The 25,058-nt window shown below is 44.4% G+C and overlaps 2 protein-coding genes across 5 annotated transcripts in view; one reads left to right on the top strand and one right to left on the bottom strand.

Annotated features, from left to right (window-relative positions):
• On the bottom strand, positions 1-9,401 carry FOXM1 (forkhead box M1). The gene is made up of 9 exons (XM_049821815.1): positions 9,266-9,401; positions 7,125-7,720; positions 5,879-6,027; positions 5,444-5,659; positions 4,913-5,041; positions 4,277-4,321; positions 3,239-3,317; positions 2,633-2,814; positions 1-1,500 (listed from the first exon to the last, which is right to left on the bottom strand). The coding sequence occupies exons 2-9, from the start codon at positions 7,672-7,674 to the stop codon at positions 448-450; spliced, it is 2,403 nt and encodes an 800-aa protein (XP_049677772.1). The 5' UTR covers positions 7,675-7,720; positions 9,266-9,401; the 3' UTR covers positions 1-447.
• A 4,043-nt stretch (positions 9,402-13,444) lies between these two features.
• TULP3 (TUB like protein 3) overlaps positions 13,445-25,058 on the top strand; it is a 33,404-nt gene continuing 21,790 nt past the window's right edge. Inside the window, exons 1-2 of one of the 4 annotated variants that reach the window (XM_049822056.1) lie at positions 13,984-14,016; positions 14,446-14,630. Coding sequence is in view for 2 of the 4 variants with exons in the window: in XM_049822052.1 (XP_049678009.1) it covers positions 19,250-19,424; positions 20,003-20,072 (245 nt within the window). In the remaining 2 variants the exon portion in view is untranslated. Of the gene's footprint in view, positions 13,581-13,894; positions 14,017-14,445; positions 14,631-19,241; positions 19,425-20,002; positions 20,073-25,058 lie in introns of those variants that run through there. The other 3 variants (XM_049822052.1, XM_049822055.1, XM_049822053.1) reach the window with 3 other exon arrangements.

Below are 25,058 nucleotides of genomic sequence, written 5' to 3' on the forward strand. Positions count from 1 at the left end.
AAAACTACATAGAAGATATTAAGTAATAGGAAAACAAAGTAAAGGGAAGTAAGGACAGAGCTAGGAGGAGGTTCCTAGGCCCCTTCCTCTTGTACGTAACTGAGGAGTGCATCCATTTCCTCTGATGCCTTGAGCAGCAAATGCCATTCAGGGCCTACCTAGATGTTTTCTTGATAACCTCTCTCCAGAGACTCTCATCTCTAGCACAAGGTTAGAAAGGTTCTATCATCTTGTGCCACAGAAAGTCTATTGCAGCTTATAAAGGGAGCTCATAGCAGCCAATGGGCCTTCCTCCCAGCTTAGCAGGAGTCAATAATGCCCTCTGTTTCCATGGATGTGGGAATTAGTCAAAAGCAGACAGTCTCCTTAGACTACGTGAACAGATCTCAGAAGAGTAGAGTGCTTTCTGTAATATCACAACAAGCCAAATTCAGTCCTCAGGCCAGTTTACTTCAGTTCAGGTATCAGCTGAGACCAACTAATGTCCGTTCCTAAGTTTTCATCCTCAAGACCAGGAAAGCTGATATCTAGAAGGATTTTGCTCAGACTGTCATTCATGGTGTCCAGGATAAGGCCCTCCATGAGGGATCGGTTTTCAGTAAAGCCAGAGGCTGGCAGTTCAACAGATGATTGCTTAGTAGACTCATGAATAAAAGCTGGAGAGCTTGTGAGGGGGACATGCACCATGTCACTGGATTCTGTATTGAGCAGTTCCCGAGGGGACTCAAAAAGGGGATTTTTAAAGGGTGTGCTGTTAAAACCCAGCAAGTCCTGGTTCTCCTGGAAGGGTGTGAATGGCAACTGAAGGGTTCTCACCGGACTGAAGTCCAGCTCGTGACTGCCCTTGGCTAAGGATGCAGACTTCCAGGGGTCAAGGGCCCCTAGTGGCGGGGTAGTAGTTGCTGAGACCTTGCTGGGAGTGGAAGAAACAGGCAACTTGCTGAACATGTCCTTGACTGGTGTTTTAAAGGGCCCCTCTTCCCCCTGCGAGCAGCTGAGCTGCGATACATTCTCAAGAGGCTGGCCTTCCTGGAGGAAGGGGCGGTCTGCCCCTAACCGGAAAGGGTCAAAGCCGTTGCTTTCTGGCAAAACAAGGACAGGCTCTTCTGAGCGAGGCAGTGCTAGGCGTTGTTTCCTTCTGGATCTGCCCATTTCCCGCCTTTCCCGCCTCTTTATAACTAGCGTGTCAGAAACACCCTTAGGTGGTGACTTCAGTGTGGTGAATTGTTTCTTCTCCTTTGTGGATGAGACAGGGAGGAACAAGCCTGGCTCCTCCTTTACCATTAGGGTTGAGGCAAATGGGGACAGCCAGTCATCCAGTTGAGAGCCTTCTTCCTCCTTTATACAGACACTCTCAGGGAAAGAAGCTGATTCCTCACCAGGCAGAGAGCTGCTCTCCTTTATGGAATGGGTTGGGGAAAATAAACCTTCATCACATTGACTCTCCTCCTTGACAGCAGCCATGGGTAAAGAGGGTGACTCTTCTGTAGAGAGTGACGTCTACAAAGAAACACAAGCAATATGCCATCAGTAAGCAAGGATATCTAACCCACCCCAAATCCAAATGGCAGTGGAAGGAAGAAAAGAAAGGCTGGCACTTAAGGACAGCAGAACAGCCAAGAGGAGGCTCTTCAGAAAATAGTAATTATAACAACAGCTAGAGATTGATCTCTGTGTGAAGTTGATACAAAGAAGCCCAGAGACCACATGGGAAGGATTTTAGCTAAGTGACTAGAAGTCATGTCCTTCAGAGCACTTCTGCTATGAGGAACCTCTAGGAGTACAGGCAGAAGGAGAGCTGAATATTTCTGGAAAAGTATAACCCCTTTGATTCCTTCTTACACTATCTACATGTGAAATAAGAAAATGAATGAGGACAGCTTTCCCATAAACCAAGGAAAATGAAAAGAAAAAAAATGAGGATATCAAAAGAAAAAGAGCACAGGGGAAAGATAAATCATAGCAGGACAGAACATAGAGCAGCAGGCACACAAAGGAAAACAGGATTATGGTTAGACAGGATGGAAGAAGTTAAAGCTTTGCAACATCTAAGCATCCAAGTCAGTGAGATGCCATGAGAAATACCTGTTTAATAGCTGTTTTGCTTGAGCCCAGAATAACTGGGAACTCCACAGAATTAGCAAACAGCAGGTACTGAAAACCTCTGGGAAGAGACTACATGCAAATAAATGCTCTTTCAGGAGTTTGCTGTGTTATGTGTCTCTTCAGAGCTATCAAAAATCTGAATGTTTTAGAGGCAGAACAAAGCCATTTCTCCCATTCTTATTTCTTCACACCCAAGCAGTAGGGAAAAATTTTCTTGACTAATCCATAGAGCCTCCTCCTCTAGTGAATTATAGTAACATCCTTACAGCAAGTCAACTAGCAGGTAATAGTCACCCTAGAGACAGAAGAAGACAGCAAGGATTGTCACTGGCTAGTTCCTTAATATGAGCTTAGAGTGTCAGAGCACTTAGCAAAGATGCACAAAGGAATCATATGAAGAACACGGTCCATAGAAGGCAAGAGCTATAGGAAAAAAAACCCCAAAACCCAACAAACCACCCCCCCCCCCCCCAAAAAAAAAAAAAAAAGCCAAAGGAAAAAAGAAGTCAGAAAGCAAGAAACCAACCTTTGGAGCAATGCGCACACGCTTATTGCTCCGGAAAGTCTCTGAGCTGTTGAGGGATGCTCCCTGTGCCATGGATAGAGGAACCTTCATAGAAGGCTGCAAGACAAGAGGCTGACTCAAAGGAAACTGGATCGGAACCAGGTAGGAGTTGATGCGAGGAAGCAAAGGCTTCATCTTTCGGCCTGGAAGGGAAAAGAATGGACTTGCTAGCCTCTTGCTCTTCCTCTACTGCCTCTTGAAACTCAGGTATCTAACAGAATGTCCTTCTAAATACCCCAAAGTAAACATCTGATCAGAGATAGGCTCACTTGCCTTCTCTGCTAATTTTGAGGCTGCAAACTCCAAGCCAGAAAGCCTGATGAGCAATAGTCCTTCATATAGATCCTAGCCCTCCAGTTTGGGCAAGCTCTGCTCTCATTCCATTTGAGTACCTAATCCCCTCCATCTCACCATCTTATCCTGTCAGACACTGCCTCAGCTCTAAACCTGACAGTAGGAAACCTAAAAGCCTAAACAATTTCCACCTTTATTCCTAAGGGAATCTGGGAGAGTGCCCCAGATTTATGGGGCTGATTCTTTTTGGCCTAGGCTGATGTAGACACTCACGTGCATTCTGGGGTTCAGTTTTGCTGCTGCCATTGCTTCCCGTGTTCTTCTGGGGATCTGGAAGATGTTTCTTTTGGTGCTGCAGTCATTGTGAAATAAGAAAGAGGAGAAGGAGAAAAGACAGAGATTTAAAGAGAAGAATCCATTTTTATTCCGTCGCCTCATTCAGAACTGTGAATCCAGAAGCCTGTGCTGCGCTAATACAGAGAGAGCAGCTGTTAGCACCCAGCACTTATGCCAGCTCTATCTCTGTGCCACTTGTTGTTTTGCAGCCACGCCACCTCAAAGCCAGCTGCCAACCAAAAGCTGTGTAGAAAAAGAGATGGCATGACAGAGCTGCTCCGGCTGCGGACCCTACTGCAGAAGTGACCTGGTTTCGGTGTCCTCAGTGCCTGAGGAAAGGCGAATAGGATAGCTTTATTGTATATTGGATCTCTATACAAACCATAGACCAGAGAGGTGTTCAAGTGGAACAGCAGAGACAACAGAGGAATCGGAAGTCTAAGCAGATGGAAAGAAGGCCAGGGCTGTAGCTGTGACAGAAAAGTATTTGACTGGCTGCTTGCAAATCTGTCATTGTCAAAACTGCTGAATGCAAGAGAGGCAGCAAACAGGTTCATCCTTCTGAGATTCACAATGCTGCTGGGTTCCAAAATGAAAAAGGAGCACGCAGAGATCCTGTTCTCTCTGGATCTGAGCCCCAGAACAGGCTGGGACTGCTGCCATGGAGGTGAGGATTTTGCCAGAAATCTGTCTGGGCTTGTCCTCTGAAGCCTGTTGGTGCCCATCACAGCCTACTTCAGCACTAGACTTCTAGTTACTCAAAGCTGTACAGCCCTACAGCTGTAGAGAGAGTGTATCATCTGAAGGCAATTAACCTTTGGCTTGACTCCTTTCCCCAGAAAGGGTGTGCATGGAGCTGTATGACTAGGTGCAGCAGTGACAACAGTCCCCCTCCCCAAGCCTCTTCTCCTCTCCTTCAGTGACTGGCAAGAGGAGAATGGAAGCCCAAGCCCCGAGCCAGAGGGTAAGTCTTACTGATTCAGAGTGCTCAGGCGATGTTGGTGACCCCAAGTCCAGCGGCTGGTGGCAGCAAGGCATTGAGAGGAAGAAAAATGAGATGAAGTTATCAACCAAAGGGGCAACAAACGGGATATTTTAAGCTTGTATAATCTGAGCAAACAAGAGTCAATCTGCCCACCCTCTGCAGAAAACACAGAATAATCTAAACACACCTATACCAGACTCACAAGCTCTGTTTCTCCCACAGAATGGTACACTTCCAAAAATACCTAGCTGGGATAGGGCACTTCCATCCTATGACTGTCTAATCAAACAGCATAGGAACTCCTGGTTGATTTCAGTGGAGAGCTTCTTGCTAGGAATTTGAATCAGGCCCATAGAAAGAAGTTGAACAAGCTCACTATTACATTTGGCACACCACCTGAAGAATAAACACATCCCACAGAAGCTCCAGTTCATATGCACAGCCACAGCACCTTTCTTTCAAATACAGAGCTCGACTATTTGTCAAGAGAAGTGACTGAATCCAGCTTCTACAAAAAGGTTGATGTCAAAGCAGCTTAACTTTCCTGTTAAAATAAGGTTCACCTGGCTAGTGTGGCATTTAGGAACTGTACAGCCTGTCCCATTTTCTTTGCATGAGGCACTCACCTTAAATACCTGGTCCAAAGTTAGGCAACGGTTTGCATCAGGGTGAATAGTCCAGAATGAGATTTTACCATTAGCAGAGGTCTCACGGACAAACATATCATGAAGGGACAGGTTGTGCCGAATGGAGTTCTGGGGAGAAAGGAGTGAGGGGGAGGTTGAAAAGCAGTAGTTTTCTTACCAGCACAGCAAGGCCTAACTCAGACATGACTGCCCTGGCAGAGGGGTTACATTCCAAAGTGTAGACAACATGTACCTTTATTTTCACTGCATACCCAGCCAACCCATCAGTTTACCCGAGACCTCTATTCTTACTCCAGTGATTAAACATCCCATCAATCTTGCCTAAGGGAAATGAGAAAAGGGATACAAGAAGTAGAAGAGGGAACACCTGGAATGAGAGAGTATTTGGGGTGTGGTGTTTAAATTAATGTCCATGTTGCTCTGCAGGCTGGGGAACAACTTTTCATTTTCATCCAGCACGCTTATAATGTCAGCCTGTGGCCCACAGCAACTTGAGAGCCTGCTTGTTACCTTCCAACCTGGCTTAGCCACATGTTTAAAATACGGGAAATGATCTTCAATCCAGGTGTAGATGTCCTTCAGAGTCATACGCTTCTTCTCAGTGCTGTTGATGGCAAACTGGATCATAGCCATGTAGGAGTAAGGAGGTCGTTCTGATACTGAATCCTGCCATGAGGAGGCGGTGGCAGCGGTAGGAATAGCAGCAGCAGCAGAATCTTCTTCAGTCTGAGGGACAGAAGGAACGATGCATGAGTGCTCATAAAGTTGACAAGAAAGGCCCTGGAACATCCCTGGATCCTCCAGGTTCTGCTGTTGAAATCAGTAAGGGCCAAACTCAGGTTACTTCGAGATGGTGAGACCTAGTTCTTGCAGGTCTTCCGATCCACATAGATTACTTCCCTTTCAAAAGTTTTAGCACATGCTCTGTCATCTTCTCCTACTTACCTTAATTCTTTCCTGCAGCGGCATCTGGTTCTCTTTCTCCGTGTCTTTCTTCACAGAAGAGGGACTTAGACCATCAGATCTCATCTTCCCCAGCCACTGGATGTTAGTTAGACTATTGTCCAACACAGAGCTCATTGTCTCGCCACTGCCTGTTGGGATAACAAGCCCATAGCTCTGCTTACTCACACGTAACCCTCTTCCCCCTTCATCTCAAGTGCCAAAAGGAAGGAACTAGTCACGGTTCTGAAAGAGGTATCCCTGTCTCAGGATAGGGACAAGATGGTGTTGCAATGCTAACTTTTCTTGTGGAAGGAATTCAACCTTGAATTCCTGATTTCATGTGAATCTGCCCAATTTCTGAAAAAAATTGCAGCCTTAAAAACAAACATTCAAACCAGACTATTGCTCTCAACCAAAACAGGACAATGTTGATCCAGTACTTCAAGAATTCAAGTATTTTTAGCCAGAGGATGAGTCTAGTAAGCAGAGGTCAAGGAAGGTGGTGACAAACTCCACCTGAAAGACCTAGCATAAGACCCCAGTCAGAAGCTCAGATGTCTCCAGGTTTTTGAACTGCAGCAACGAAAACTAACACAGTTTTGTTACTTCTGGTGCGGTTGATTGCAGCAATACAGCTATTGCAGCTGTCTGTGGGTTCCTGTCAGTACTATACTGTGGGATAAGATTTACTACAGCCCAAGAGCTACATAGCTATTTGAAGTTGCAAACACAAATTTGATCTCAGCAGTGTTTCAAAGTAAGTTCTAACATTTATTCAGCAGCTTCATGAGACACCAAGGAGGAAACAGACTTGCCACTTAGTTATTAAAGAATAGGAATCATTTCTTTTTCAGAGCTCTAGGACCTTACAGTTTGTCACAACTAGGGTACTCTGTGTTAGTCCTGAATTCAGGCATAACCCTTTTGCTAAATGAAACTTTTGTTCTTCTAGACTTGATTTCCTCAAGCCAGTCCTTCTTTTTTCCCCAGCACTAAAATTTTGCTTTGCTATACACCTTTATATGCCATCTCTTCCAGCAAAAATCTATCCACTAAGATCCTTCAGATTTCACTGCATATGCATAGCTATGTATTATTAGAATCAAATCCATAGCTCTTTTGCAATTAACAAAATATTTTTCATTAATGCATACTGAGATCCAAGCACCGCACTCATTGGTCCACTTTACATCTCTGTCTATCTGTCAGGACTAAAAAAAAAAATAAAAAGGTTAAGATTACGTACTGTTGCTCTCCTGTTCCTGTCCAACTGCAGAATCAGTTCCTGAATGCCAGACCGTTGTCCCGCCTGCAAGACTAGGTGTCTGTGTAACATTCTTCTCTCTCTCTTGACCATCCGCAGCCTTGGTTGCTGCACAGGGTTTCTTCTCTGATGGGAGATGCTGTGATGGTGTTGGACCTGCTGAACGTGACGTGCCCCCACTGCTAATGAGAATGAACTTGTTGGGCCCATTGTTGCCACATTCTTTTCCTTTTGCTGTCAGTGCCTCTATGATGCTCTGGATATCAGCATTCGTAGGGATGGCCACCACTTGTGTATTGGGCATGGTGGGATGGTCAATTATCTTTATTCCTGCTGGGAATTTCTGCAGGCCACAGTCCATTTTGTCTCTGGGTTGGCTGTTGTGTTGGTCCTCCTGGCTGTGCTCCTGCTTAGGAGTCTTTCCGTCCTGTCCACTGTTCTCATCTCTTGTTGAAGTACTGGATGCATCCTTCTGTGGGAGGGTCAGTTTCCGTCTTTTGAGAATTAAGGGCCTGCGAGGGCTGGTCCTCATTATTGATCTATACAGTCACTCTCCATTGAAAGGAGAAGAATAAATCCTGCAAAACAAAAGATACAACATAAGAGTGCAGATGGCAGGAACAGCTAGAAAAGGAGCAGCAAATCACCACAGGCCTCCCACAGAGCACACATTCTCAGCAATTGCTACAAAGCTAGAAACAAGAAAGGAAAATAAAAAATGAAAGCATTTAATAAGGTTGACAAGGCTATTGGAAAATAGTACTGTACCTCCTTTATACACACCTTGTGTAAGCAGGACAGGAGAAATATTTGCAGAGTAGGTAATTTGCATCACAAGTTGGGAGCCACAGAGTACATAATAATGAGGAAAGTATGTACATGTGCTTTACAGAAAGGGAGACTAAGACTTAGCTGTAAAGTGACTTGGCCAGCATCAGCCAGCAAGCTGGAGGAAAGAGAAGCTAGAACATAGGAAGAGCAGTCCTTGTTCTTACATCTCATTGCTGTAACCAGCAGATCACACGACCTGAGAGAAAAGGGCATTTAAGAGGTGGTTTAGGATCTGGGAAGCAGAGATTGTCCCAAACACTGCAAAGGCACACAGTAAATGCAGCAGAAGTTAGGTGCATTAAAATAAATGTAATGTAAATGCTTTAGTCATTCCTTCCGTAAATTTGTCAAGAACCGAATAAATCCATCGTTGGGCAGCATACAATTTAAACGTCAAACTTTTGGACAACAGGCAATTTAGATTATAAAGCAGAGGAGGTAAAATTTAGAGATACTGCTTTCAGGGTAAGATACAGTGCGTCCCTTCGGAGAACACCGCTTATAAACACCATGCCATTCAAGAATTAGGTGGAGGCTGTCTCTTGCAGCAAACTATAGCAGCACAAGAATACACAAATTGTACTTATTGTTTATCATTAGGGATGGCAGGCAGAATAGAAACAAATAACAACAACAAAAAAAGAGGCCTTTCTCATCGGTAGATTCGACTGGGCCAGCTAGTAAACAAGAAAATTCTCAGCAGGGATCACCTACATAGATACAAGCGGGAAAGGGTCCGGCAGGCCATAAGCGGAGTTGATGCCCTGCGTCTCCCAGGGGCTGCAGCACCCGGGCGCACACACGGACGGCCCTTTGCGCTCTGCTGCGTTCCTTTCCGGAGAGATCCCCGCAAGGCAACGGCAGAAGAGCAACCTTCAGCCGGTCTCCAGAAGGCTGCGTTCCCTGCAGGACCGAGCCCCTTCCTAAGAAAGCCTGGAGCTGCTGCCACCAGCAAAGGCCCAGGAGCAACCCCACGTTCGCACGGCCCCGGGGGTGGCGTGGGGGTACGGGGGGGGGGGGGGGGGGAAGCGCTAAAGGGCTCCCCGCTCCCTCTTCACCCGCTCCAGCCTCAGCCCCGCCCAGATCGCCGGTAAGTCGGTCTGCTCCCCCAGGCACCCCCCCCGCGGCCCGGCCCGGGCCTAGGCGTTTCCCTCTCCCAGGCGCCCGACGCTCCGAGCGCGGTGTCTTGGCGGGGTTGCGGGCCCCCTGCCTCCAGCCCCCCCGCGGGGACACAGCGGGGAGCCAGAGGCCGCGGCGGGGACGGGGGTGACCGGGCACGGGTCGCGACTCACCACCTCCCCGGGCGGGCGGGGGGTACGGAGGGAGGCGGCAACGCCGGGCGCTTCCGGGCTCCGCCGCCGCCGCTCGCAGCGGAGGTCGTTTCCCGGTTTGAATTTGGCGCCCGGCGACTCGTTGGCATCACGTGCCGGCCTGGCCCAATGAGGTGTGGCAAGGGCGGGGCGGATCGGGCCAATCGGCGGCGGCGGCGGGGGATAAGGATGTGCCGGTAGGCCGCCCGCGCCCGGGGGTGGTGCGGGCCTTTCTACCGGGCCTCTGCTCCGCCGGGGGCTGAGGCGCGGGCCCCGCTTCCGCCCCTCGGGCCGGGAGCCCCGCCGTGTGCCCGGGCACCGGCCGCCGGGCAGGCAGCCCTTGGCGCCGGTCGCTGGGCCCCGGCGAGCCCTCGTGAAGAGCCGCGGAGTTTCACCGTCCAAGGGGTGTTACGGCACACGGGGGTGGGGAAGGGGAGGGGGGGGGGTCGCAGGACCCCCCGAGGAGGCTGGGCGTTCGGGAAGCGGTCAGGCTGTTGCGGGCTTACGCGTTTGGTAAGAGAATGCGTTTCTCTGAAAAAAGGTTCGCTTTGAGATTCCTTGTCTGTGCTTGTCTGCTTTGGGATGGAAAAGGGAATTCGATGTCTTTTCAACTAAAAGTTGTTCACTAGGTAAAAAAAAAAAAGAAAAAAAAATCGTGCAAGGTATGTAGAGCACAGGAGGGAAACGTCAAGTATGTTCTGTATTTAAAAACCGCTGAAACTAAAAAGCATAGGTAGCTGGCAACTAGGAACGGAAGGACTTCTGCTTATCTCAGCCCTACAGTATATCCTGGCATTACAAACCAGTATTAGGGATTAAATTGAAACAAGAAGCCAACTTTTTCTGACTTTCAATTCCTAAACCATTCTTTCTCTGTGACTAGGCTAGGTATTGAGCTAATGTGAAAAAATTATTTGATTTTTTTTTGACAGCTGACTTGACACAGCTGGTTCAGTAGGTCAGCTACTTCCATTCCAATTTTTTTTCTTCTCTCCCAGCACCTTGAATTTCCTTACAATTTCAGTAACCAAGCCTGTTCTAAATAGAGTTGGTTCCGTATTTCAGTATTTTAGTCGGGCCTTATCATAGAAAGATGTCTTTCAAATTACTTCTAAAATATTTTTATGAAGAAAAATGCCTATGTGAGTTTGCCTGTCTTGTATATTTAAAATATGTATTTTCATAAGAAACTAATTTTTCCAGTAATGTTGTGTCTTGCCCAAAGGCCAGTTCAGAACTCCTTTTGAAGCTGGGACACTTGGTTTGTTTGCATCTCTGTCTTCCCCTGATGTATTTGGTTATCGGCTTCTATAAAGCTTTGGAGCGTTTATTTATTCTGTTGCATGTTTCTAAATCTGCCTGAAATTCAACAGAAGGTTCAAAAACTACTGGTGGGAAAAAGCCTGCATAGAGATGTGTAGGCAGTACTGTTGCAGAAATGTTTCACTTTTGTTAAAAACTAGATCTGAGGTTTCCAAACAAGTTTGTCTTCAAGTCCATTTATTTGCCTTCCACAGATTTGAGAGCACTTGGGCATCTCCTGGGGGTGCTTTCCTTTTTCTCCAGTTGGCTCTAGGAAGCATCATGAGGTTTCTAAGTGGTGTTACCTTACCTTTTGATGCCTCCGAAGAAGAAACCTACCCACAAGGCCAGGAAGGGAGAGCTGGTATTCCTTGAGAGGCCGCGAGAGGGACCCGTCCATTGCTATGAAACGCTGCTACCTTCGGCCGAGAATCCAAGACGTGTTCCTACGAAACCTGTAGACCACACCACCTCTGCTGCCTGGGTTGGTACAGATTATCCTTTCTCCCATAGGTCTCAACAGAAAGCTACCAGTTCTGGATACTAAAATTTAGTAGCACAGACCTGAATTCATTGTTGCTGCTTAAAGCATAAGTAAGTGCTCTCGAGTTGCCTCACGTCATAACTGCAGCCACTGAGGTCTTGGTTATTTGAAGGCATAAAACTGTGTGCAGAGTGGACTGATTGATATGACTATTTGTCTTCTGAAAAACTAATTCCCATCAGGAAAACGCTGTTTTCTATGGCAACTGAAAATCAGGCACATAATAAACATTAGGGGGAACTTTATTGGCTTGCTGCTTGAAATAACTGCTGAACTGTAAACGTTACATGTTAAAAGTACTAGGTGTTTTGCTCTAAATTTGATGCTGCTAAATTTAGAGAACATAGGCTTTCACTTCAGGACTATTTGTTCTAACCTGCCCTCTTTTCCATTCTGTGTGTTTTGAATAGTTTCTCTCTATATCACTCTTCTGATGGGCTCCTTTTCTGGTCTGGGAAAAAAAAATATTCCAGGGACTGTTTGCAGTGACCTAAGATACTCTTCATATCATGTAATGTAAAGATTTATTTTTTTTAAGCAAACAAGTGCTGCAAAGACAGACTGTTCCTATATAACAACAGTCATCACCTGGGGGAGCTCTGTTTAAGCATTATTGCTGCTCAATACTCTGCTTTTCACAAGGCAGGCTCAGGAAGCATGGTTTCAAACCCGCATAAAACATTTCTTTGTTCTTGGTGACATGGAGTTATTTTTGTGATGCCTTAACCTTGAAGTAGAACATGTTCAAATTTTTCCTCTTTAATTTTTTTTTAATATGCTTGAGGCAGTTAGCTCTATGGCTTCTGAAACGCTAAGTAAAATAACTGCTGTGAATAAGCATTCTTTCTGTTTGCAAGAGGTGGGCATATCCACACTGGTACTTAGCCCTTTGATTCCAAACCTACAATGATTCTAAATTCTGTTTGAAGTGATCAGCACTGAAACTGTTAGATATTTTTCCATTTGAAAATCCTGGTAGGTTTGTAACTTCTTGAAGCACCCTCTGCAGAGTTTCTGTCAACTTGTTTCAGTGGCAACTGAGATAAGGAATACCGTAATGGAAGGACTTCCAGGTTTCCAGAATCTTTCAATGAAATATAGATTGTTGAGCTTTGACCATCTTCTATAGAAAGATGATTTTAGAAGTGGCTTTTGGGTGATATGTTATTCCAGAATACAGAGATTAACTATGTTTTGGAGTACAGATGTTTTGGGGGAATATTGTGAAAGCCATATTAACGTAATCTAAGGTGATGGAGCTAAGTGGGCATCCTTTTAATAATTTTGTATTGCTCTCAGTTCAACCTCTACCCGTTCAGGGAGACTGAGGACGTAGTTCATTGAATCTATTCAGAGTTATGCCAAGACACAGAAAGAAACAGGATCTAGGTCTGAACTGTTTTGAACCTGCAGGAGTTACAGGAGTAGACACCAGTTAGGCTTTTCTTTAAAAGCCACATCTCGAGTTCTTTTTAAGTCACCAGAGAATAGCTCACTCGCACCCCAGTCACTTTTCGGAGAAGAGTGGCAGAAGATGACGTTGAAGTTCAGAGGTATGTCCTGCTTAGTACCCTGGTTAGGGACTGATCTGCTTTGCTGCAGACCAGATTACCTGCTCAATGAACACACTGAAAAAAGATGGGATAGGTGGGGGAGAAGAATCAGGTTGGCAATCTTTCATCTGGAAAGAACTGTTGGGTTTTTTCTTACTATTATGTCTTTCCTTTCAGGTGCGCCCACAATTTGAAACGACTAAGTCAGTGGTGTTGCCAGCGTGCCAGAAGAAGCATCGTGGTCCTCACAAACCCCAGAATCAGGATGCCAGCCCCGGTTTGCTTCACGCAGGGGGAGCTTGCCGAAGAGCTATAGCCTGCAAATTTCCTCCTTTAACTTTTGAGACTCCAGAAGGATATGCAGTCCACCCCTCGGATTGTCCGAATCGCGTGAGGAAGAACACACAGTACTCTCGCAGCCAGCCCAAGAAAGGGACAGCAGCAAAGGCCGACATCCAGGCGAACAGTCCGGAGAACTGTAGAGAAACACCTTTGTTGCCTGTGGAGCCAGAACTCTCGAGTCCACCAGATGTGGAGACTCCACCGGCGCCTTCTGTGAGGAACCGGAGACGCAGCAGCGGCGCTCTGCCGCCAAGCAGCCGCCGTGCCTGGCATCCAGAAAAAGATCTGGCATTTGGAGTTGATCCCTGCGGGAGCGGGGAGTCGGGAGCCGTGCTGGTTACCGACACTCCCGAGCACGAGTACGGACTAAGGGTTACCTGGAGGCGGCGGCCTCGCCTAATGCAATACCTGCGGGAGAGGGGGAAGCTGAGCGCCGCCGACATCCTGGTGAAGGCGAGCCCCGAGCTCCCCGTCTGGCTCGGCGGCAGCCCTAACCCCCGCAGGGGCAGAGACACGTCCGAGTAGACGACGTCGCCTCCGGGAACGAAGAGGGGAGGTGATTTACGCCACAGCCCAGCGCTGCGGCCGGCTGGTCCTCCCGGGAAACGCCGCCACGGCGCGGGGGGGGTGGGGGGGTGTTCTCTTGGGGCTGGGGGTACGTCGGGCCGGGGGTCCTGGGGGAGAGCGGGGTGGCTCGGAAGAGAGCGAGCCTCCTGCCGGGGGCCGTTCCTCCAGCCCCGGGGCGGCGGAGGGAAGGGAGAGGGCGGGCCTGGGCTCGGCGGACCTGGCTCCGCGCATGTGCGGGGCTCGCCCCTCCCCGCGGAGGGGCGGGGTGGCCAATGGGCGGGCGGCGTGCTGCGCCTTCGGCCAATGGCGCGGCGCTTCAGTGCCGAGTTCCGTCGCTAAGGGTAGCGGGGAGGCCGGGGCCCCGTAGCAACGGCGGGGCCGGGGATGGAGAGCGCCAGGGGCCGAGGCGGCCCCGCCGGCGGCAGGTGAGGGGCGGCGGGACCGCGCCACCGCACGGCCCGGGCGCTGCGGGGCTGCCTCGGGCCCGGCCCCGCGCCTCGGCGAGGGCGGCCCGGGGCGGCGTTTCCCGCTCCCGACGGGCGGGCGGGCGCGGTTTCGGGGAGGCGGCCCCGCCGGGGCCGGGCCGGGCAGAGCCGGTGGCGCCTGTCCGCCGTCACCGCAGCCGGTAACGGCTAACGGCGTGCCCGTACGGGCACCCGCCGCTCCGCTCGGCCGGGCGCTGAGGCGTCGCTGCCCTCCTAACAGCCGCGGAACGCCCCGCCGCGCTCTGCGCGCTTGAGGGTCCCTCGTTCCCCGGTGTGCATCGTCTCGATGCGCCTGGGTTAAGCTGGTTTTGCGGGGTCTCGGCCCGCTCGGGTTGATTTTGCGGTGTTATTCTGCTCTTCTGTTCCTAGTGAAGCTCTTGGGGGTATATGGCAGAGCTCTCGGTACGCCGTTGCGAGAAGCAGGGGAGAATAACTGAAGGAACGTCACTGATGTAATAGGAAAAATGACTGCGGACTTCGGAGAAGAGATCTTGGAAAGAGGTTGTGCCTGTGGCACTTGAATAGCTCAAAACCGGAATCGTTGGAAACTAAACGTGAGGATACGGGCAGGCAGGGAAAATGGGTTTTGACAGAATTAGTGTGATTGTGAAAACACAGGAAAAAATAGCTTTTGTGCCTCTGATGGGGGGATGGGTAAAGGAAAAGCAAGTAGAGAGAGAAACCTGAACTTCCAGTAGTTGAGCTATAATGAACACAGTGGAGAGGAGAAACAGTATTTATTTACGACATACGCTTGGTAATTTTAGTTGAGGGTGAAAAGAGGCAATAGGCTTAGGAGGGGTCCTGTGACTGCTTGGGTCCACCAAATATGCTGTGGAACATTAGAAGATGGCTTCTTTATGCAGATTCTAAAGGCTGAGGTTTGTATACTGATTCTGGAAACAGTTTTTGAAAAAACGATGACCAGACACGCATAAATTTCCTTGCATAGATATTAGACACTTAAATTTGACAGAGTTGAAGCTACGGGAAATGGTGCTACTTTTCTGGTAACAGTTGTACTAGTATAATTTCTTTCTGCTAAGAAACTTGTTTTGCATACTTCTCTGGGGGCCTCACAGAAACAGCCTAGCAGTAATGTCAGTTCATGTGATAGCTGTTTCCTTCCCACCCTCAGTTTATTAAACAAACAATCTATTTCCTTAACTTTCTTGGTCTCTATGGTTAAAGGACGAAAACGAGAATACATGAACCTAAATGAAGGTACATAATTTTTAAATAGATCCTTCAGGCCTATTATTTTTAGGGGTCTGACTCTGAACTTAGAATGTTCAGCAGCACTATAATAAATTGCAGGAAGGTAAAAGATTGTATTCTTAAGAAGGATCTTCTTTTTCTAAGAAGAGAATAGTAAAATTGTCCATAAATCACTAATGTAGTTATTAGAACTCTTGTTTGGTAAAATAATTGTCAGTTGTCCATACAATGGTTTGTATAGAACGAGTAAATGTGATACATAATAACTGGTAGTTCATAGCAATGGAGATACTACCTGTAAAGTTTAAAAAAGCTGTACCTGGGAACCAGTTGGCAGCTTTTTTTTTTTTTTTTCCTCCTCCTGAGGTGGAATACCTTTACTATTGAGCAATATGTAAAATACACATTAAGATATAAAAAGTATTTTATTTCTGGTGGACAGAAGTGAAGGGAACAAGTCAGAAATAAATGCATACAGTTTTGTATATGTGCTGTGGGATACTTGGTGATGGATAGACAGCTGAGAACGTGGCTTTAGGCCATCTCTGAACAGGCTGTCCCTTGAAACTATGGCGTTGTGTTGACCTATCTTCCATTTGAGGTGGCTGCAACTGAAATTACTCAAGTTCATTTTAAAGTCTGATTGACTTTCTAGTAGGTATGGTGCAACTGTCTTAATGCTTTAGAAAATGATAAGGTTCATAGTGCTGTTTCATAGTTTTGATAAGTGCTATACCTTCTCTCTTCATTTGGGGAAGTCCGTTTTGAGACGTAACATGAAATTAATAATGTTGAATACAGTAGAAGCATTCAGATAAACGTAATTCTAAGTCATTGTAAGCTTCTAAAATATTGAGGAGGGAATTTGGCTTTTTAACAGTAGTATGTATTTTAGTATCAGGGAGACTGTTGAACTTCAGCTTTTTGCATACTAATCACACAGTATACAGGAATACTTAAAGCTTCCCACATGCTGCCTTCCAAACATGTTTCAGTTTCTGACTTGCAGATGTCATGTATAAAGAACATTATTTCAAGGTGCAAAAATCTTGACTGAGTCTACAGAAACTACAAAACTGGGTGTCAGCTACAGCGGTCCCTCCCGTAATTTGGATGCTTGGGTGACTAGACATGCATGAGTTAGTGGTTTTCAGCCTGTGAACCTAGGAACTCTGGGACACTTCCTCAGTGTCTTCAAAAATTAATGAAGAAAAAGGGCCTGTCAATAAGCTCAATTTTCGAAAGATTATGAGCCCATGGACCGAACAAGGTTCAAAAGTCATTTCATGTATTGTTGTCCAGCCAAAAGCCCTTTCAATATTTCAAAAACCTTAGTGTAGTTGAGATTGTTGGGAATCTTAGTGGCTGCTGGGCTTGACTGGTTTGTATAGATTGCACCTGAATTATAATTTTGGGAAAAAAAGACAAAATACTTTGCTAATGATTTTAGCTATACTTGTAATTCAGAGAAGACAGAGAAGTTTAAATTTCCTTTTAAAAGTCTATCAGCATCTCTGTTAGTCCTTGGTTATTTTTATTTGGCCACGGGTGAGCTTCTTGAAATTAACAAGCACTGTTTTGTAAATTTCAGGATTTATAATTCTGCAAATCTTATCCTTAGATAAGAGGACTGGTTTAGTATCTTGTTTGCTTCATCCCTTTCAAGTCTGAACATTATAACAAAGAAATCTCTCCAAAATGAGATAAATCTGTAAATATTTTATAAATGTGGCTGAGATGTACTCCTAGGAGTATGGTTTAGAAAGAAAAGAAAACCTTTTGCGACTGCAATTTGGTGCCGCTGTGCTTGGTGTGAATGAAAAAGGAATCGCCTCACTTCTATAGTGTAGACAGCAGTGGCAAGAGAGAAAAAGTAGCAACACTGTTACATCTGTCACTAAAATTTCCAATTACAACTTGAAATGCACTTGGTAACTGCAATTGTTAGAACAATGAAAGAATTGTCTTAAAGTTGAACCTTGTTTGAATTGTCTCTTCAGATTCTAATAGGTTCTTCTCCCATCTCTTACAATTTAGAATTTAGGTTACTGATGACCCATCTTTATGGGTCAACCACAACCATTATTTTTCTCTTCTCCTGCCTTTTTTTTTTTCTTAACCACTGTTGGTATGGCATCTGTAGGAGGGACAAGTGCCCTGATTTCAACATAATTATGACTTTGTATGTGTGAAAACTTTCTGCAACCAGACTTGCACTGGGATAGCTCCAGACTCTTGTTTTGTCACTGAGGCACAGTTGGGTGATATCCAAAATAAAACTTGATTGTGTTGTAACTGGGTGATGGGATGAATTCACTTTGAAGTGGATTTGCTGATATGCCTAGAACTGTTGTCTTGGACTACTGCAAGAACACTTACCCTTCTTCCTAATGTTGTTTAAAACATATATTCTGTGGGGTGTTAGAACTCTAACTGCCTGTGTTATTGTTTTAGAAGTCTGTGGTCACTTCTGCACTCCTTTCCCATTTAGCATTCTTATGTGAAATCTGACGCAAAAAAAGAACAAGAATCTAAATCTAGCAGCAGTAACTTGCCGAGTCACCTAGTTTAGGATGGTAATTAGATTTTGCTGTTTCTATCTGTTTAGTGGCTTCCCCTTTCAATCTTTTAAAAATAACCCCCCCCCCCAGACTGAGACTAAAGGTCCACTATCAGTTCTACAGTGTCAGTTCAGAAAATTTCATTTATGTTCCTTCCCCCATTTTGAGTTTGAAAGACTATAAAACAAGTGCAATTCGTGGCATGAAGTGTGATACAGTTATTTTCGGGGAACTTTGAGTTTTGTTACCTAGTCTGGTTTAAGCATACTGTGTGCTATTTAACTGCTGACTTGGTTGCTATTCTCTCCTAGCAACAGCTTTACATTTCACTGGTTTCATGTTGTAATGGGGTATGACCTCAACAAAAGTGACAGGCAAGGTTTAATAATTCATGAACAGAAGATCATAGGAGTCAGAATTGTAAGGCCCCATGGATCTTGCTTTGCTCTTTCCTTGGTAGAGCAATTTCTATAAATTAAATGACCCTGGGATTTTGGAGTGTGTAGTTGAGAGGATATTAAATAGAAAGCTGGTGTTCTGCATATGGAATAAATATCTCTTTCTTTGCCTTAGCAGAAACCTCAGTTTCTTTCAATTTACCTGAATAAACATAATTTTGGAAGCACGCCATTTTGCAGTTGTATTGGTGGGTAAGAGCTGAAAAGTCCTTACTCAAGGAGTCACTAGCTGTGAACTCTCAAAGGAATGTGCCTGGCAGGAGATTCCTTGTTTCCTTTTTCTTACAAATACTGTAATAAACCACCAGTTTAAAATGTCCTGTTTGGCTTCACACTTAAAGATTAACTTATGTGCTTATTCTTATTCTTATGGTTGTCTTCCTCTGTGCCACCTTCCCAGCATCCGTGATGGCTTTAATGGTTCATGGCCTGCGTGGATTTCTGGCTTCTCTTGGCCTTCCTTCCAGGAAAAGAATACTCCTTTCACTTTAGGCACGCTGTGATTAATTCCTTGAGACTTTTCTGTCTAATGAAAACCAGATTCTACTTTTTGTTCTCCCAGTATAGTATAGTAGAGAATGACACAGGCTTTTGTTTGCGTTCTTCTTTATAGTCCAGATAGAAGTTCTACTAGCTTCTGTCCAGAGAGTGTTGCTTTATTTTCAGTGCTCTGTTCCCATGTTCCAAGTAGGAGGAGCTAATCTTTGGTATCTGGTGAGTTAGTTTTTGGATGGCATATGAAACACTAAGCAGTACAGCAGTCAAAATAGTTTTGAGCTCCGAATTTAGCCTTTTCATGATGCTTGTGTTCCTGTTTCATTTTCTTGTAACAGCCTGTATTCTTTATTGTCATCCAGTTTGTTCTCTCAGACTCGAGCTCTAAGCTATCTCCATTTATCTTGTGATCTCCAGAACCCAAACAGACAGAATCGCAGAATGATGGAGGTTGAAAGAGGCTTCTTGAGATCATCTGGTCCAACCCCACTGCTCAAGCAGGATCAGCTGGAGCAGGCTGCACAGGACAATGTCCAGTCAGGTTTTGAATATCTCCAAAGACAGAGACTCTACAACCTTCCTGGACAACCTGTTCCAGTGTTTGACCACTCTCTCAGTAAAAGTTTTTTCTTGCATTTGCATAGAATTTCATGTGGTTTGGGTTGTGTCCATTGCCTCTTGCCCTGTCAGTAGGCACTACTGGCTTTATCTCCTTTACACCCTCCCATCCATACACATGGATAAGATCCCCTCTGAGCCTTTGCTTCTCCAGGCTGAACCATCCCAGTTCTCTGAGCCTTACTTCTGTGAAAGATACTCTAGCCCCTTAATCATCTTTGTGGCCCTTTGATGGACTTGCTCCGGTATGTCCATATCTTTCTTGTGCCAAGGAGCCCAGAACCGGACACAGCAATTCATGTCTGGCTTCACCAGTACTGAGCAGAGGGGTAGGGTCACCTCCCTTGACCTGCTGGCAGTGCTTTTCCTAATGCAGCCCAGGATGCTGTTAGCCACCTTTGCCTTGAGGGTGCATTGCTGGCTCATGGTCAACTTGTTGTCCACCAAGACAGTATCAATCCATTTCTGAAAAAGGAATCTCATCAGACTGCATTATGCTTTATTCTTTGTTTCACCGTAATTCAACTTGTCTCCCACAGAATCTTCATTTCTCAATGTTCTGTTCTTTACTAGCAGGTTCCTGTTCAGTTCGCCTCACAATCCCCTGCTACATCAGTTCTTCCTATTTCAAGATGTGTTTGTGTAGGTATGTAATAATGCAGAGTGTATCCTGTTGCATTTGTGAGATTATAATTTTATACTAGGGTTTTGTGCTTCCATGGATACCATTTTGAAACTGAAGATGGGGGTGATTCTTCTGAGTGGTCATTTCACCTTGCCTACACCGTTTCATTTTACCTTACAAAATTGCTGGAACAAGTACTGTAAACAAAATTTTGTGTCTCCTGTACTGATAAATACTCTTTTCTTCATTAACTTTGCTGCAGTCAGTCAGGACTAGACTGCATCACGATTTACCTAGTTACATTTGGCATGTGAGCAGTCACCTCAAAATGCATATGTTTTCAAAGGAACTCCTTTAGGCCAAATGTACTGTGTTCTTGCTGAGCTGTTTTAACCCAAACAGCCTGTTACTTTCAGGTACACTTCACTTACTATTAGGGCATTGTGCATTTAATGGCATTATTGCATTATGCAAGTATGGAGGACATGGTGCTGCAAAGATAGGTTTGGATTAAATTCACCACTTTCTTAGTTTTAGCCAACAAAAATAATTATTAACCTGTTCATGTTTTATAACAAAAGATTTTTCTGTAGCACTTGTGTATCTCGGATTGTTTTCTCTTTAATTCCTTTCTTCAGCACAGTTTTCCTATAGCTCTGAGCTGTTGGGGCAGCTGTTTTGCCACAATAAAGGCAAAACATATCCATATATATTCTTCAGAGCATTAGCTTTTTCAGTTTGGGGTAGGGAGGGGGGTGTTTTGGTTTGGGTGCTTTTGGCATGCTTCTAGTCCGTGTGACTTTAAAGTACTTGATAATTCCACAGTGAAGTGCCATTTTTTTAAACTCAGAGGTAGGTAGAAGCCAGTTTTAAAGAACTAATTTGCCTTGGTGTTTCTTCAGGATCTTCTTTAGTAAGTTGTAAATCGTTCAGATAGTTGCTGCAAGTTATTGACAGGAACATGCAATGCCTAAAGGATTCAGGTGTATTTTAAAGTGGAGTAGGACATACAGATCTAGATGCTTGTCTTTCTGCTTCCCACACCCCACCCTGGTCTCACAGTTGACTTTATTGTTCTTATTAGTTCATTGTATACTTTTCAAATATTCTGAGGTAAGTCTTATTCAATCTTTATCATGTGGAACATAATTTGTGTATTAAAGCATATCCAAGACAGTCTTTATTCATGGTAATATATTCACTCATTCAGAATTGCTTCCAAAATTAAGTGTTCACTATTGCCATGTCATTGTTCCCATAATATGTTAAGAAGGTGAAAAACTTGCCAAAGAAGCTTTGTGAAACCTGTCTCAAAACAGTATGCTCTTGGCATTAGAAATCTGTGCGTGTTTCTTGGAGGGTGGAGAGAAATCAAAGGTAAAACTGATTTCACTGGAGAAAGGATTCTTTTTGTAAAAAAGCCAGACAGAGGCTAAAACTTGCCCTTGTTGAAATAATCAACTGCTTGAAAATAACTTATAACTGAAATGTTGATGCAAACTGAGCTGTGTCACTTAGAAATGGGTGTGGTGTTTTATGGCTGATTTGCAGCAGATCCAGTTTACCTTGGAAGACTTACTGGCAGTTAATTATGAAGGAAAGAATATCCCATGTTTGCCAAAAACCCCCACTCTTCTGCCTTGGGGAAGGCAGAAAAATTTGATAATCCTCACTCCTGTGGATGCTATGTTATGCATTTTCCCAGAAATGAACAATTACAATTGTGTCAGTTGCAAGGAAAGCAGATGGGACTCCTCCCTTTTGTGGATTGGAAGGTGCATTAAAGATAAATTTTATTCTTCAACCAGTTTCCAGAGCAAGTATTGCAATTTTTGTTTGGAATATATCTTTTAAAAAAGATAAGAATCCTTCTTCAAATGATCTCTTTTCTACAGTTTCTGTTTTCCTTCATAGCTGTAGTTCAGATGAGGACAACAATTCCTAGGAAAGTTCTTTGGAGAGTTAAGAGTGAAAACCTTTTCATACTAGGTGACTCCACATTTCATACTGAAGTTGCTTTTACTTGCGCTTCTACATTTAAAAATAAAATCTAGTCGTCAAAAATATGTGCCAGAAGCCACATTCTTCTCATTCCCTGATTCTTAAGCTCTGGGAGTATTGCTCAGAGGCATAACTGCTGCTACCACATTAACAAACTGTCCTGCAAAGAAAAAAGGAGTTATGTGAGCTTTGTTAGACTCCTAATGGAAGCAGCCCTCTGTGAAGTGAGAAATGGAACATAAGATGTTGGGAATTCTGGGACATTTGTGGATGAAAATGGTGTTAGTTTATTGTGCCTTGGAGTTCCTTTAAAGGAAGTAGAGCAATGGAAACGGCTAAAAATTTAAGGATCTTGATTGTTAATGTGTAGGTTCATATTCCCATCAATATTGAAAGATTGTGTTTGTTAAGGATTTATGTGTCAGACTGTTATAAAATATCAAGCTTGTTTGTGATAAGGTGCAGTAAACTCAAAATCTAGTCCACTTTAAGCTAAAAGTTTCTCCTGGACACTTTCCCTGAATCTCTCTGCCAAGTTAAGGAGTATCTGAATTTTTAGTACCTTCCCTAGAGCTGTGCATAAACAGGTGATACTTCCTGAATTTCCCACACCAAGAATTCAGTGCATATACAGTGTTAATATATGCTCTAAAGAAGCTTAGAACAGTGAAAACAAGCTATCTTTCCTTCTCTTGGATCAGATTTTGTTTTAAGGTTGGGGCGGGATCTGTTTCTGTCAGCTAGTCTGACCTTCTGCTTAAAAGAGGCCAGAGAACCTTACTCTTTATTTATCAAACCTGTAACTACTTGAATTGCAGAATAGCTTTAGCTATCTGGGAAACTTTTAAATCTGCAAGGCCTTGCTCCATTGCTTGTTCAGGAGGAAAAACTGAGTATTTCTGTAGTGGACATATGAGGAATGTACCTATTTTGCTGAATGTGGGAAAAACCATCATGAAGTGGTTTTTTCCTTTGTTTAACATATTTCAAATCTGTCTTTCCAGTGAATTCTGGATCATGCAGAACATTTTGTCTCCACAGGCTGCTCTTGCTGTGGCTTTTTTTTACTTCCTCTGCTTGTTGCCTCTCACTCACAGCTGCAACCAGTCAGTTCCTTGCAAAACTAGTCCATAATAAAGGCAACTTTTATTTGCCTCTTTACAGCTTCAACAGTCAGTATATAAAGGGGACTTAATTGGTCCCTTGATATAACTTGAAAGCAGAATGCTTAGCTCTCCTATCTGCGATAACCATGCCTGAAATCTGAGGTGGACCATAGCCTTACTCCCTAACAGCAGTTTTTAGCATAATAGTATTCAACCTTGATTAAAACCTGTTGTTTTCTGTTGAAAATCCATAGCTCCATGATGTATGCCAGTGATTAATTAGTCACAGTGTTAAATAAAAATTTTATTTGCAGCCTGAATTTGTTTAGCTTCAGTTATATATGACTGGACTTCGTTATCTTCTCCTCTCTCATCAATAGTCATTTGTGGCCTCAAATCCATGGAATACAGTGGAGCGTATTGATTAATTTTCTCTTGAATAAACTGCAGGATGTATTCAAATCTTGTTAAGAGGTACATTTTCCAGTCCTTGGTCAACTTGTTCAGCTTTCTGCAGAACCTTCTTCAGTTCTTCAGGGTCTTTTCTCTTGTGTGGACCTCGGACAGAATGGGAAGACTATTTTCAGACTGGTGGATTTCTTTCTTGCCCTGTTTTCTATGGTGTCCTGCTTTAATATCAGGGTTTTTCATTATTCTCAGACTTGTATTGTACTGTGAGTTTGTATTTGGCTGATTTAATGGTAATTATTGCCAAGTGCTTAGAATGTAGCGATTTGGGATTTTTTTAAGCACAGTATATTCAGGAACACAGAGAAGTTGCAATGAAAACAAGAAGGTTAACTCTGCCTGTCCATATGTATGCTTTACAACATTGTAATTCCAAAGTTGCAGTGTGTTATTGAGAAATGATACATCTGTTCTGAAAGAAGTGTCAATAGATGTAGTATGCCCTTTTACAGAAATGAAAATGAACTGCATAAAAATGAAGCTTTAATTGCATATATGAACATCTGTTAAATAACTTGTGAGTTATGTCTTCGTTGTGGTTAGTTAGTTTAATATTCTGAAAATGGTTAGAGAAGACCAAATAAACACATATATAATAAATTTGTTGTTCATATTCCTGTTACAACACTTTAATTTCTGCTTATGATATGCAAACAAAGCTAATTTTGATTTCAGCCATAATTTGAGGTTGTATCAGTTAAAACTAAAACATTTTGCTTCTGTGTTGACTTTGGAAATGGATTGGCGAGGAGGAATGGAACTGTGAACCCCTTTACATTTTGCTGTCTTCTCCCATATTCAGGCATGCCGTTGTACCTTCTCAGTTGAGTGCTTTTGTTAAATAGTTGCTTTCCCACTCTTTTTAATTCTGTATCCTGGATAATCATTAGTCTTTACTTCTGTGTTACATTTCCTTTCCCTGTGGCCAGTCCATTAACCATCATGCAGCTTTGGTAGGAGAGTTAGTGGGTTCTGGTAAATGTAGCAGAGGAGTTGGTGGGCAGGGTCTTGTACAGTCTGCTCTGCTGCAGTGGCTGGGAAGAGGAGGATGGTGACAGGCTACTTGAATGTTTTCAGTTCTTATTTATCAAAGGTAAATGGGTGGCTGGTTTGGTGGTTGTGTTGGTTTTGGGGTTTTTTTTCCCCTGTTTTGAACTGTGGTGTTGTAGCTATGCAAATGCTGCTTATTTTTCCTGTTCCTACTGGATATTTAATTCCTCTTATTGCATGCAAACCCTTCAAATAGAAAAGCATAGCGAAGAGCATAGTGGTTTTGCATGGGCATGTACGAAGAGCACTTAGATGTACTGGTCTGTGTAGTCAGTCCATCTGAAGGAGGATTCGTGGTTGAAGCCTGCAGCTGTATTAGCACACTACTTGCATTCCTTAGTGGTGAGCTGTGGGAGTGACTGGCACAGCCTTTTCCTGTAAG

The sequence above is a fragment of the Accipiter gentilis genome, chromosome 18 (genome assembly GCF_929443795.1).
Source record: "Accipiter gentilis chromosome 18, bAccGen1.1, whole genome shotgun sequence".
NCBI lineage: Eukaryota > Metazoa > Chordata > Aves > Accipitriformes > Accipitridae > Astur > Astur gentilis.

Bases quoted from the DNA above. Each gene is read 5' to 3' on its own strand.
- FOXM1 (XM_049821815.1), bottom strand. From the start codon at position 7,674: ATGAGGACCAGCCCTCGCAGGCCCTTAATTCTCAAAAGACGGAAACTG. The intron at 5,042-5,443 runs GTAACAAGCAGG...CTTTCTCCCCAG, and splicing joins TGGCTAAGCCAGGTTGGAAG to AACTCCATTCGGCACAACCT. The intron at 1,501-2,632 runs GTTGGTTTCTTG...GTTTCTTTGTAG, and splicing joins GTGTGCGCATTGCTCCAAAG to ACGTCACTCTCTACAGAAGA.